This window comes from Aplidium turbinatum, chromosome 7, assembly GCF_918807975.1.
Source record: "Aplidium turbinatum chromosome 7, kaAplTurb1.1, whole genome shotgun sequence".
In the NCBI taxonomy this organism is placed as follows: domain Eukaryota; kingdom Metazoa; phylum Chordata; class Ascidiacea; order Aplousobranchia; family Polyclinidae; genus Aplidium; species Aplidium turbinatum.
In genome coordinates, this window is record NC_137478.1 from 32,331,437 (window position 1) to 32,343,982 (window position 12,546).

Consider the following 12,546-nt stretch of genomic DNA (forward strand, 5'->3'; position numbering starts at 1 on the left):
GCGTCCAGCAACGTTTATGCAGCTCTCGGTGTACGCTTGACAAACGCAACGTCCGCCCCGTTGGATCCGAGATTAAGAGCTCGACTCAAGATCACGCGGAGCTGGTTCGACTCTCGGGGTGTGCACTTGACCAAGGCATTACAAAAGCGACCCTGGTTTTTATAGTGAGTGAAACAATTCCGAGCACCAATCACCCAGTCTCGGTGGTTTAAATCCGGTAGCTTGCAAGAGCCCATTAACAAGTAACTTGGCAAAACAGAACAACCTAGCCAGCAAAATCCGTCATTTTTACATGAGTCAGCGTCTGCAGACGTTGAATCAATGTGAAAATGACTAATTTTGCTGTCTGGGGGGAACCTTTTTGTCTCAGAATAGTTTGTAACAAATCCACAGGACAGCAACAAATATCTAGTTCAGAGCTTTGTAACCTTCGCAGTCGGTGCACGAAGAATTATTTCAAACGACCTCAGATGCTATTTCCTTTGTTGTTTTATTAACATCCACCAGACTAACAAATACAAACCATCATCATGATTGTATGTCATAATTAAGGCAGTAGAGTCGGAGTCGTAGTCGTATATTTTTGTCTCACTTCGAAAACCAGTTTACAATCACATTTTTTTCATAATCGAGTTACCTCCTTTCTTCACAACTCGTGAATAGAAACCGCAGCAGCAGAGGTGTGTTCACAGCTCATAAGTTCCTTCCATGAGTCACACTGGATTGTAGTCGGCTGCATAGCCGAGTGGTGAGAGCGCCGCCGGAACGGCAATCGAAAGGGCGCCGGTTCGACACCGCTCATGAGCATGCAGCTGTGTCTTTGAAAAGACACTTAAAGGCATGCCTGAAGGTGGACGCAATGATTGGCTTCCTTGCCTTCCCGTCCACTTAATCTAAATCTTCAACCACCAGGTGTAAGCCTGGATACGACGACAACTGGATATTTTAGATTTCTAGGGGTCACCAAACTACGGCCCGCGGGCTGATTTCATCCGGCCCGCTACGTGCTGCGGAAATAACAGCTGCACTACAACTGTTAAGGAAAAAAGTTACCAAACTTTTTGTAAAGGACTGACGTTGCTGTTGAGCTACACGTAACCTGCTAATGATTTTTCCATATTGTTTCTTCTTATGATATCACAAACTTTGTTGTTCAAAACACCAATGTTTCATCAGTGCGATATCTCTGTTTAGGCAAATCATACCAGCCAGACTAGACATCATAAGCAGAAAGATTTGGACAGTACCAGTGCTAAATAAGTAACTTTTAGGTTGTGTTGCATACTTTACTCTTTAAAATGAGTACTAAAAAAAAGAAAAGTAGATTCTAAGTGTCGGGTGTTTAAAGAAAAATAGGAAGAACAGTATTTTTTGTGGAAGCCAATAATGGTACAGCTAGTTGCCTGATATGTAACGAAAGTGTTGCTGTTCTGAAAGAGTAATATCTTCGTTGTAATAATCTAGACTTTGTTATTTATGGTGCTCAATTCAAGTCAATGGAGATTCTAAATAATTGTATATCTTTTCGCAATTTGCATCCGGCCCGCAGCTGTTAATCTCGCAGCAATCCGGGCCCGGCCCTCAGAAAAAAAAGTTTGGTGACCCCTGATTTAGACTAAAGATAAAGCAAAAAGATGTTGATCACAAAGTTTGAAAGAAAACTAATATGAACGAAGATTTGAGAAAGAAGGTGTTCTTCTATCCAGCATTGTCGAGCAACTCTTAGTAACTGGCATAGAAGCGTTTTGCCACGTTGCATCAACAATGACTGATGTTCCATGCAGCGATTGCGTTCACTTTTCTTCATTTCAAAAAATGCAACTACGTCATCTATCAGCTTCAGCAATTTTGATCCTTTGTCGTCAATATAGTCGAGGGCCCTGCAAAAGTTCAGTTGTGATTGTTGTAACATTAATAGAGCGTTAATTAACATTAATATATCGTGAATAGAGCGTGGTAGGAAGGCGCTCGTCCGGCCTGACAGCTCAAGAACGCGATCGTTAACAACATTTTGATAAAAAACGTGTTCGGCGCGCGAGTGACAAGTATCGCAGACATTCCTTGATTTCAAAAACAAACTAATAATCAAACATTACCTCAAGATGGTCGTGTAAAATCTCCAACATTTCCAGCGCAAGTATCGTGGAGTGGAAGTCAATCGTCAGAGTTATCAGCATCACGTCAAGAAAATTTTTCGGTGAAGAATTACTGCAAATGAAATTATTTTTAAATCTGGAACATCTTAGTCGCATTTTTTAAAGGGGTACTAAAGGAAAAACCTGACTTGGCGATTTTCCACGTTCTTTGTGTTTAACATGCTACCATAAAACGATTTTCAATAAAATTTTGCCCCATTGCGGTCTGACCACCATTGTGCGCATGCTTTTGTCAGAGCTTTCAAAACGAGATTGGCCTGAGCAACGAAGCGTGCGACTGTAAAGAACGTCATAAAGTCTACGTCATAAAGTCTAGCAATCAACCGATCTCGCAATAATTGTTACTGCAGGCGATTTGACTGTAGGCTATGTATGTATGTACATCAAAACAGCACATTTCAACATCAAAACAGCAGACATTTTGCTCAAAACATCAGATGTGGTAACGTGGCTTTTGTTATTGCTGGACTTTATGACGTATTCTCGAGCTGTGTTTGTTTGCACGTTTTGGTCATTTTGAAAAAAATGAAAATAAATGAAACACTGGACTTTGGGCCTTGCCAGCGCCATTGAAAACAAATTTTTTTGGGTAATTGTTTTTGAAATGTATTCTTGAATGTTCAGTTTACTCATTTTAATGCTTAATTCCGGTTTGAAATTTTCCTTTAGTTTATGCCTTTAAAGTTAAATCCCATTTATAGTCACAAATTCACATGCGACTCCTCGGTGGGCAGTTTTCAGTGGAAACTAACTCCTGTATTCCCACTTTAAATTTATTTGTCGACCCTGAAATTACGATTTGTTTTCCGGTTCGGGGTCACGACCCATAATTTGGGAACCTCTTGGCTAGACAGAAAATTTGCTGTTGGAAGATTTGGTTTCGGTCGAGTCTCTGGACCGGGTGGCATGGGAAAATGACATCAGACAAAGTACACATTTGTTGGCCCTGGCAATAGGAACAGGAGACGTTAAGTCGGTACACCGAAATGGAAATAATAATAACGCGGTTGCTTACATAGCGTTGTACCCACCGCAGATATATGAAGATCTCAACGCTTTAGAAAGACGTGTCAGCGCAGTCGTATAGAACACATACGGATTGAACGAGAAATGCAGTAAATCACAAGAAGGAATGAACTTTCAACTCACTTGTTAACTCAGCACATACGCTAACACATCTCTACCAATCTTGCATGTGTGAAAAGTATGGAAATTACAGAAGTAAGCCACGTCTCATCAAATTACCAAGCCAACTATACATCACAGCACCTAAAACCGAAACAGTGGTGTTGATTTGAAGGAATAGCCAATTTCATTATCATGATGCCTGAAACATTGCGCTTCGAAACGTTGGTAAACACACCAACAGAGTTAACAACACAAAATTAGTAGACTTTACTTACATAGTAGCAACATTTACAAACAATTATGAAATTCGATTAATGGTTTACAGTATATATGAACGATTGGTTACAAAACAGCACCCAGTTTAGTAATTCACAAAAAAGGCACATAAGAAAAGCAAAAGATGATATTTTATAAGCTGGGACTTTAAATGACAAGATTGTTTTAGAATGGTTTATGATAGCAAATTAGAAACCGAAGTAGCGACAAATACAGTACCGTAGTTCCCGCTTATTAAACCCACTTCGGGACCGGGTAATTTTGGGCTTAACAAGCGGGGACATTTTCTAAGGAATGAATGGGAAACATTTTCTGACCGGGCCAAATTGGGCTTAATAAGCAGGAACTACTGTACTACCACTCTGATAGACTATGTTCGTAGAAGAACGTAAGTTGAAATGAATTTAACATTAATAGTACATCCGCATTTGATATATATACAGTATGTCTGTAGTGATTTGACACACAGACATACAGATTACAGAAACATAAGTTAATTTTGGAAATCAAACTCAAGTTATTGACAACAGAAAGTTTGAATCAATGACGTCACTCTTGGAATGTACGTGTTGAAGAATATTTGCACAGATTAAAAAATAACAAAAAAAAGCACAGTCATCTTCGATTAATACTACAAGAACACAGCGGGGGTGGTAGTTTTTGAAGTGGATGATAACAGACCTTGAGAAAGAAATGAAGTGGTAGGAGACATGTGCAGGGTTGGAGATGCAGAAGACGGTGAACAATGGAGGAATGTGATTGTGAGTATACCACTATACCAGGCCATTTCACACAAAAGGGGAAATCACATTGAATCAAAAAGACTGGCAAGGAAAATGGGTAATAGATTTAACAACACTGGATAACAATGATAATATGAAATTATGATTTAATTAATAAAACTTTGATATTACGTTTCAGGCAATTAACAAGAAACAATGTCATTGTACAAATTATAATGTTGCAGAACAAACTGAATTAAGTTTAATGAGAAACTTTGTCATTAACAAATTTCTTCTAATGAAAACATTTTTAGCAAGGACTTTACTCTAATTCAGACCCACTGTTAAAAGTCGTTTGCTGATATTCGTACCTCTTAGCTGACCAATGCACTTTTCAAACATTGCAATCAAATAAATTAAGGTACAAAACCGACAACGTGACTGAATTGATTAAAAAAAAGCTTGTGAGTGTTAGTGCACAATAAAAGTCACAGATAAGAAACCCCTAAGGTGCTGAGTATCGACATATGGTGTGAAGTTACAAAAATACGCAACATGTCGATTGACCTGATGAAGATTTATCAAAAATGTTGGTCACTTGGTCAAAGAACATTTCAACAATGGAGTTAAATTTGTCAATTTAGTCAGGCAATTCCTTTTTAGAAAATCTAAACCAACAATTACTTAAGTATTAAATTAATTGTTCCATTTCAGCCAATGTATCCTGCAATTCCATTTTCAACTTGTTGCGTTCTTCTTTAAGAATGTCAATTTCGTCATCCAAATGATCGCAGGTTTTCATTAACTTCTGAACTTCTTTCTCTGCTGCTTCTCTTGCAGTTTCACTTTCAGTGAAGCGTTGCGTTAGTTGTCGTATCTGATCATGATCATAATCTTCTTTTAAAGAATACTCAGATTCCTTCGCTTGATATGATTTAACTGCACTGCTCAATTCATTAATTTCGGTATTCAATTTCTTGTTTTCTCTTTCAGACAACTCTGCACGTTCTTCAGCCTTCTCAAGCTCGGCATCCATCATTACCAAACGACGTGAAATCTCATCATATTTTCGATCAGCTTCTTCTGCAATGTCTTTTGCTATTTTCAGCTCTTCGACTTGACTATCAAGTTTGTCTGTTGTCATTTGTTCCGAGTTTCCTAATTTCTTTAACTCTCTTTCTTTTTCCTCACATTCCTCTTGGGCACTCTCAAGTGAGTATGTCGCCTGCTTTAAGTTTTCCTCCACTTTGTCTAAGTCCTCTTCTACTGAACGTAGTCGATTCTGTAAACTTCGGTTGTCAGCTTCCAAGCTTTGCCGTATTTCTTCTTCACGTTTTAGTTTCTGATTCAACTCATCAACTTCATCTTCCTTCTGAGCAAGATCGTCACGAAGTTTAGTTATTCTTCCTTTGATTTTGTCCATATTTGTTAAATATTTCACAAAAAAATGATTTAAACCTAAATGTACTGCTGTGCTAAAAACAACATTTCAACAATCAACATATACATATATATTAAAAATTATTTGCTATTGAATTTGGATGCTTTTTGTTGTAATCGTTCCGCTTTGTTAAAAAAATTCAAAAAAGCGAAGGCGCTGTTTGGAGTTTCCGCAAACAAACAAACTGAAAAGATCGATAGAAAAAAATAGAACAAAGCAGAAGTCGCTGATTGCAGTTTCTGCAAACATTTTAAAAGGGTTAGGGTTAGGAAAAGATCGAGAGAAAAAATTAAAAAAAAGGGCCGAAGTCGCTGATCGAAGTTTCCGTATAGTATCCCATAGTATAGGGATGACTAACTCGGCTCGATATCTGACAAGCGGAGTGTAAACGTGTTGCCAAATATTTTTTAAATTTTTAGAAAAACTAATTTTGGTATTTTTAATGAGTAATGCTCACCCAAAGCTTGTCCGTTTATTTACAGGTAAGTTTTGGGCAACTGCTATTTTAAAAATGTCAAAATGAGATATTTTTTAAAAAATTTAAAAAATATATATCTGGCAACATATTTACACTCCACTTGTCAGATATCTAGCCGAGTTGGCGATCCCTATACTGTTTCCTCAAACAAACAAACTGATAAGATCGAAAGACAAAAATAGAACAAACCTGAAGTCGCTGATTGCAGTTTCCGTTTTTCCGCAAACATTTTAAAATTTCTGGTAATGATCCTAAAAGTTTGCCAAAGTTGCTGATTGCAGTTTCCGCAAACATTTTAAAAGGGTTAAGGTTAGGGTTAGCGAAAACTGCAAAACTGCAGAAAAATGTTCCGATCTTTTCAGAGGGAAAATTTTAAAATGTTTGTGGAAACTGCGATCAGCGACTTCGGCTTTTTCTATTTTTTTCTCTGGATCTTTTCAGGGTACGAACTAGGTTGACCGTTTAAGCCAAGGATTCAACTTATTTCATCATCAGAACCCTTTACCCCCGATTTCAGAGGGAAAAATAGGGTTAAAAACTGTTCAGGAACGAAATAGGTTGCATCCGGTTACCAGTGCCTTACCCAGCAGGCTTTTGAATCCTAGGCTACCCCTGAAAAAATGTATCATACCGTATAGCCAGAGGTGGGCACCCGCTACTTTTAAAGTAGCGCGCTACCCGCTACCGCTACTTGGGCCAAAGTAGCGCGCGCTACCGCTACCAATTTACAAAAGTAGCGCGCTACCCGCTACCGATACTCGGGCCAAAGTAGCGCGCGCTACCGCTACTTCTTCCGCTACTTTTGTCTAAAATGACACTAGGAAACACTCAAGTCCCTAGTGACACAAAAATGACCTTGAAAACAAATGTCATCATTCGTTTACGCTGTCATTTTAACCTTGTTATAGAAAACACATTCTAAGGGAAATTTATTGTTACGCATCTTTCAAAAACACGAGCATTTCAAAATGAGAGTCACCAAGTCCTACCCGCTTTTTTGGACCCTAAGTCCAGCACATCTTTTCCAACAGAGAAAAGTCTCTCCACCGCAGCACTGGAAGGAATGGGGGTGTTGTATTTAATGAACAGATGTTTTAACTCGGTATTCGAAAAGCTCAAGGACTTGCTCATGTCCGAAAAAAGGCGTCCACAATTGCTGCTTCCTTCTGCACCGACGTTTCACGGGATGGCGCAAACACTCCAAAAAATACATCCTTGGAGTCTTGACTGATGTTGGTGTCACTCTTCTCGGTATCAACCTGGCTTGATGTCTCCCGCAACAGTCGAATTACACCTGTCTTAACTTTTTCTCGCAGTGCGTCAGCATCGTCCATGGAAACGTAGTGCAAAAATTGTAGCCACGACGTCTTGAAGGAGGGATGAAGACATGATGTCATAACGCATTTCATGTTGTTGAAGCACTGGTTGAATCGTTTCTTCACCCCTTCAAGGACTTTCACTTTCAACTCCTCACAGGTCACAAGATCACTGATCTCGGTCAACTTCTTCCCGCAAATTGTGATAGTTGGAAGCAAGACTCCGTAATATGCCTTGGACTCGCCCTGGAGAATGTCTAAAGCCTGGCAGATAGGCTTCATCACACGGAGATATTCGCCGAAGAAGTTGACGTCAGCTAGAAAAGACCGAAACTTTGCAACCAAGCCGATTATATAGCTGCTTGACCACGCCAGTATTGCAAAAAAAACAAGCATTTTTTCAATTTAATTTAAAAAGTAGCGGGTAGCGGGAGTGCGACTGAACAAAAGTAGTGCCTCTCCCGCTACCGCTACTTTGGAAAAAAAATAGCGCTGCTACTGCAGCCGCTATTCCAACTAAAAAGTAGCGCCGCTACCGCTACTTTTACCAAAAAAGTAGCGCCGCTACAAAAGTAGCGCGCTACTGCCCACCTCTGCGTATAGCTTACATGCCAGTAAATAAGCTTACCACTGCTCACCAATCGTGCTCTTTTACATTTACTTTTTGCAAATGTTAATTCAAAACTTACCATTCTGCCCAAATTGCAATACCACATGGGCACACACAATAGTTTCCGAAATGAATGATAATGCATTTCATTTTACATTCATTGGAAAATACCAATGTATCTCATAGTCATACATTATAAAAAATTTGTAAAGGGAACGTTCAAATATTACGTAACGTTTTGCTTGAACTCCCTCCCCCCCGATGTGACGCTAACGTAACGTTTTGCATAAACTCCCCTCCTCTTCGAAGGCGTTATGTAATATTTGAACGTTTCCAAACTGGTGAGATGTCAAAACATTTTTTCAGTGGGGGAGCGACCGCCTCCCTCCCTTCCCTAAGGCTATGTTGCAGAGGTTTTGGACCACTGATGCAGGCCGAGTGGCCGACGGCAGAGCAGGATTGCCAGATTGAAGTTTGCTAAAACGGCCAACTTCAGGCCACATAGTTAAAAAAAAGACAAACTCAAACAAGATAAAATAAGCATTGTAACAGTATTTGTCAGGCAAATAACCCAGTTTGAAGACAGTAATTATCACATATATATCATCAAAGATTTGCAAACATGCACAAGAAAAGATTCAGTAACATCATCAGCAAAGATTTTTTGGTAAAATTATATGTACAAAAGTTATTAGATCACTTGCAGAACGAACAAACCTACATTATAAGCCACTCACACCCAGCATCTGCAAAACATCTTGGTTTTTTTTTTTGTGCTTCTCGGATTTTTTATGACTCAAAAGATTACTCCCTTTTGATGCTATAGTAATGTGACAAAGCCTGCAATAAGCATTTTCCGGTCTACCTGCAGCTTTCAATTGGAATTATACCTATGGCCAGGGGTGCTGAAACCGGGAGTTTGAGAATGGAGGGCAGGGGAGCAATGGCGCCCTTTTGAGGTCATGTAAACTACTGCACATTTTGCAATATACGGTAACAATTTCTGCTATTCACTTTTAGCCTAATTATAATTTTTCATTTTTGCCTCAAAATAATATTCACGACACAAAATTCTGTATCACAGTCGGTGACATCATTATAACATAGCATGATGCCCTTCCGTGCAATTGTTATTTATATACTGACACTTGTAACATTACTCGATAATGAGCTGATAGATCAGTGGTTCTCAAACTGGGGTCCGCGGTCCTTTTGGGGTCCGCGAGATAATTTTATGGGACCGCAAAGCACCTTCCAAAAACATTAACACAATCCCGAAGAAAAACAAAATTTGTGGAAAGTAAAAATTTTCAGGCAACTTATTTTCCAAACTAAAGTTAAAAGATATATATATTTCAATAAGCTGGCTTGGCATCCCTGCACACAGTTTTTTAAGCCTGGCCTTTTGTTTCATTGTGATAGCCTTTGTTTCGTTTCTATCGGCTTTGTGACATCAAGGAGTGCATAGTGGTGACATACTCCAACAACACTCGTGTTTACCAGATCAAGAACAGAATTATGAAATATATATACTTGACTAAAAAGGAGTTAGGCAAAGTTGATTAAGGCTGGTTAGTGGTTAGTGGTTATGGTACTTTTACTGATTTAAGGTGTTTTTTCTTTGATTTTTAGTGTTATGCTGTGCCTTTATAAGATGTGTATGCTCTAGTTAGTATTGACTCGTTTTTCTTGGTATTTTGTCTCTTGTTTATGACTTCCTTGTTGGTATTCTATTTCGTTTTTTTATTTATTTAATATTGCTATGTAAGTTATGAAGGTGAAAAAGCACTGCTGTGCTTGCAACACCATTATTATTATTAATAAGTTTTGAATTGAATGCCTTTCCGAACTTTTAGCTTTATTAGCCTTAGTCAAATTAGCCAAAAAATTAATAACTTTTTAACTTTACTAATTGAATTTTTAACTTAAAATTGAGTACAAAAAGTAAAAATGGCTCAGCTTCGAAAAAAATTAAGATTCAATCATTCCTATGTTCAATTTAGTTTCGCTGCACATGATACATTCTGAAGGAGAAGAAAAGCCGCAGTGCGTGCTATGCTGTAAAGTTTTAGCAAGTTCTGCTCTAAATCCTAGCAAGCTGAAAAGACATTTGGCAACACATCATCCAGATTATCAAAACAAAGATGAAGTTTTTTTTAAACGGCAAGCTAATAGTTTAGTTATATAGGTCAAGATTTAATAGCACTAGTCATCGATAGAAGAAAAATACTGCAGGGTTAAGGGCATCCTACAAAGTTGCAAGAAAAATAGCTATCGCTCAAAAGCCTCACACCATCGGAGAACAACTGATCTTGCCTTGTTGCCAAATTATTGTATCAAACGTTTTGGGGGAATCTGAAGCTCAAAAGCTGAAGCAAGTGTTCTGTCAAACGACACTGTGAGTAGGAGAATATCTGAGCTATTGGAAAACATTTTATCGCAGGTGGTGTTAAAGATACAGAAGTCAATGTCCCATTGATAGGCTACATAGTAGCTCAAATATGTTGGATGTAATGCATAATATCAAGATCATATTGAATCAAACGGAACCTAACATAGAACTGATAACACCCAAGCAGGTGCACTCATTTTATTGACGTGTGCATTTTTAAGTGCATGTAACAAATACCGGTAAATTATTATTTACCGCTTTTGCGCTAATTTGCCTTAAGTTTTTGGCTGTGGCTATATTTACACTATATAGTGTAAGAATAGCCTCAATAGTGTTGCCAGATAAGGAATTCTGCCCTAATTTGAGCAAAGTTTAAAGTTGTTGAAAACAAAAACTTGTATTTGGATTTTTTTTTAGTCCTGGGCAAAGATCAAAACCATAAACTTATTCCTAACTCTAGCCCTTACCTTAACCCTTCTTGACTTTAATCCTAACTCTGGCAACACTTCATTGTGTAAAAATAGCCACTTCCTAAGTTTTTGATGGACCGTGAGTCGTTGAAAAAATCGCAAGGGGACCGTTCAGCAAATTTTTTTGAAAAAGTTTAAGAACCACTATGATAGATGATGAACATTATCGCTTTATTTTAAAACTTAAAAAAAAATTGGCCTTTCAGCTACAAAAGTGCCCTTTTTTCCTAATCCGGGACCCCCAGGCAAAAATCATGGCTACAAAAGTGCCCTTTTTTCATAATCCTGGCCTCCAAGTCAAAAATCGTGGCTACTGGCTATGGCCACTGTCATAACTGGTCTTCCACTTTTTAAGCGGCATCTCATATAAAAGTTTAGCTGAAGTACAGACCTACCAAAGTACAGTACGGTACCGTATAAGACAAAAGTGCTAATATTTTAAACTGCAACAATATATATAGTTTTTTTTTTGTTATTATATCAAATAGAACCTGTTACGGTCCTATTTGCTATCATTTTTTATGTCATGGCACCACAGTGGGCTGCCAACGTGCCTCTCTCTACTCTCTAGCACACCTATTGCCTGAGTATTTTTTCTTGCAGTTTACATAGAAAATCTAAACAAAATGATTGTGGCAATCAAGAAATTTAAAAAAGGCCAAAAAAAGCCAAACAAAAATTTGTCGGCCAAACCACTTCAAAAAAGGCCAAATTTGACAAAGTTGGCCGTAAAAAGGCCAATCTGGCAAGCCTGCGGCAGAGGTGTAGCGGGTAGCCCACTGCACAGCCGCACAGGAAGTTAGGAACAGCCGGATAGGAATAGGATACAGAACTTACAGTACTGTTTTTTACCGGACTCGGATCGGAACTCTGAATCTTGTTTTTAGATAAAAACCGGATTCGGTTTGGATCTAAAATTTACATAAACTTTTGTAATCAAGGCCACTGGCTCTGGTTAGGGATTCATAGTAGGGATGGGGGTTCACTATGAATAGGGATTTCAGTAGATAACTGGAGGGCGGGTGGTTCAAGCGAGGTGTTTAGCTGTCACGCAAAGTGCTTTTGTTATTCAGGGAGCTAAATATGCTTAATAACAACGAATTAAAAACTAGGCACTGCAGTTGTAGTTTAGAGGCACAGCTAGCCCTAATGTGATAATGGGCAGCAAGTGTTGTGTTACAGGATGCAGATCTGGCTACGATGGAAAGGAACAATTTTCAGTGTATCTCTTACCCAAGGATAATGAACAGAGAAAGCACTGGCTGAAGGCAATACCACGACATAACATACCAGAAAGCAAAAATATGCTTACTGTGGTGTGTGAGAATGAAGCACTGGCCCGCAGATTGCAAAAAAGTTTTGTAACCTACGGTACTACGGTAAATTAACCACATCTATCAGTTTTCCAAAACGTTTTGTTCCTAATAATGTTAGTAAAAAAGAGTTAAGCTACTCAGACCGAAGAAGCTTTGGGTTTTGGTGCTGATGAAGAAGAGCAGTAGTCCATCACGAAACGGACACAATTAGCCTACTAGTTGTGATGCAGATACACTGATA

General features: G+C 38.6%; 1 protein-coding gene across 1 annotated transcript; it reads right to left on the reverse strand.

The window, feature by feature from the left end:
- Positions 1-3,425: 3,425 nt before the first annotated feature.
- LOC145774600 (uncharacterized) lies at positions 3,426-5,740 on the reverse strand. Its single transcript, XM_082585872.1, has one exon. It carries the CDS (start codon positions 5,703-5,705, stop codon positions 4,974-4,976), a length of 732 nt encoding a protein of 243 aa, XP_082441998.1. The 5' UTR covers positions 5,706-5,740; the 3' UTR covers positions 3,426-4,973.
- Between the last annotated feature and the right edge of the window lie 6,806 nt (positions 5,741-12,546).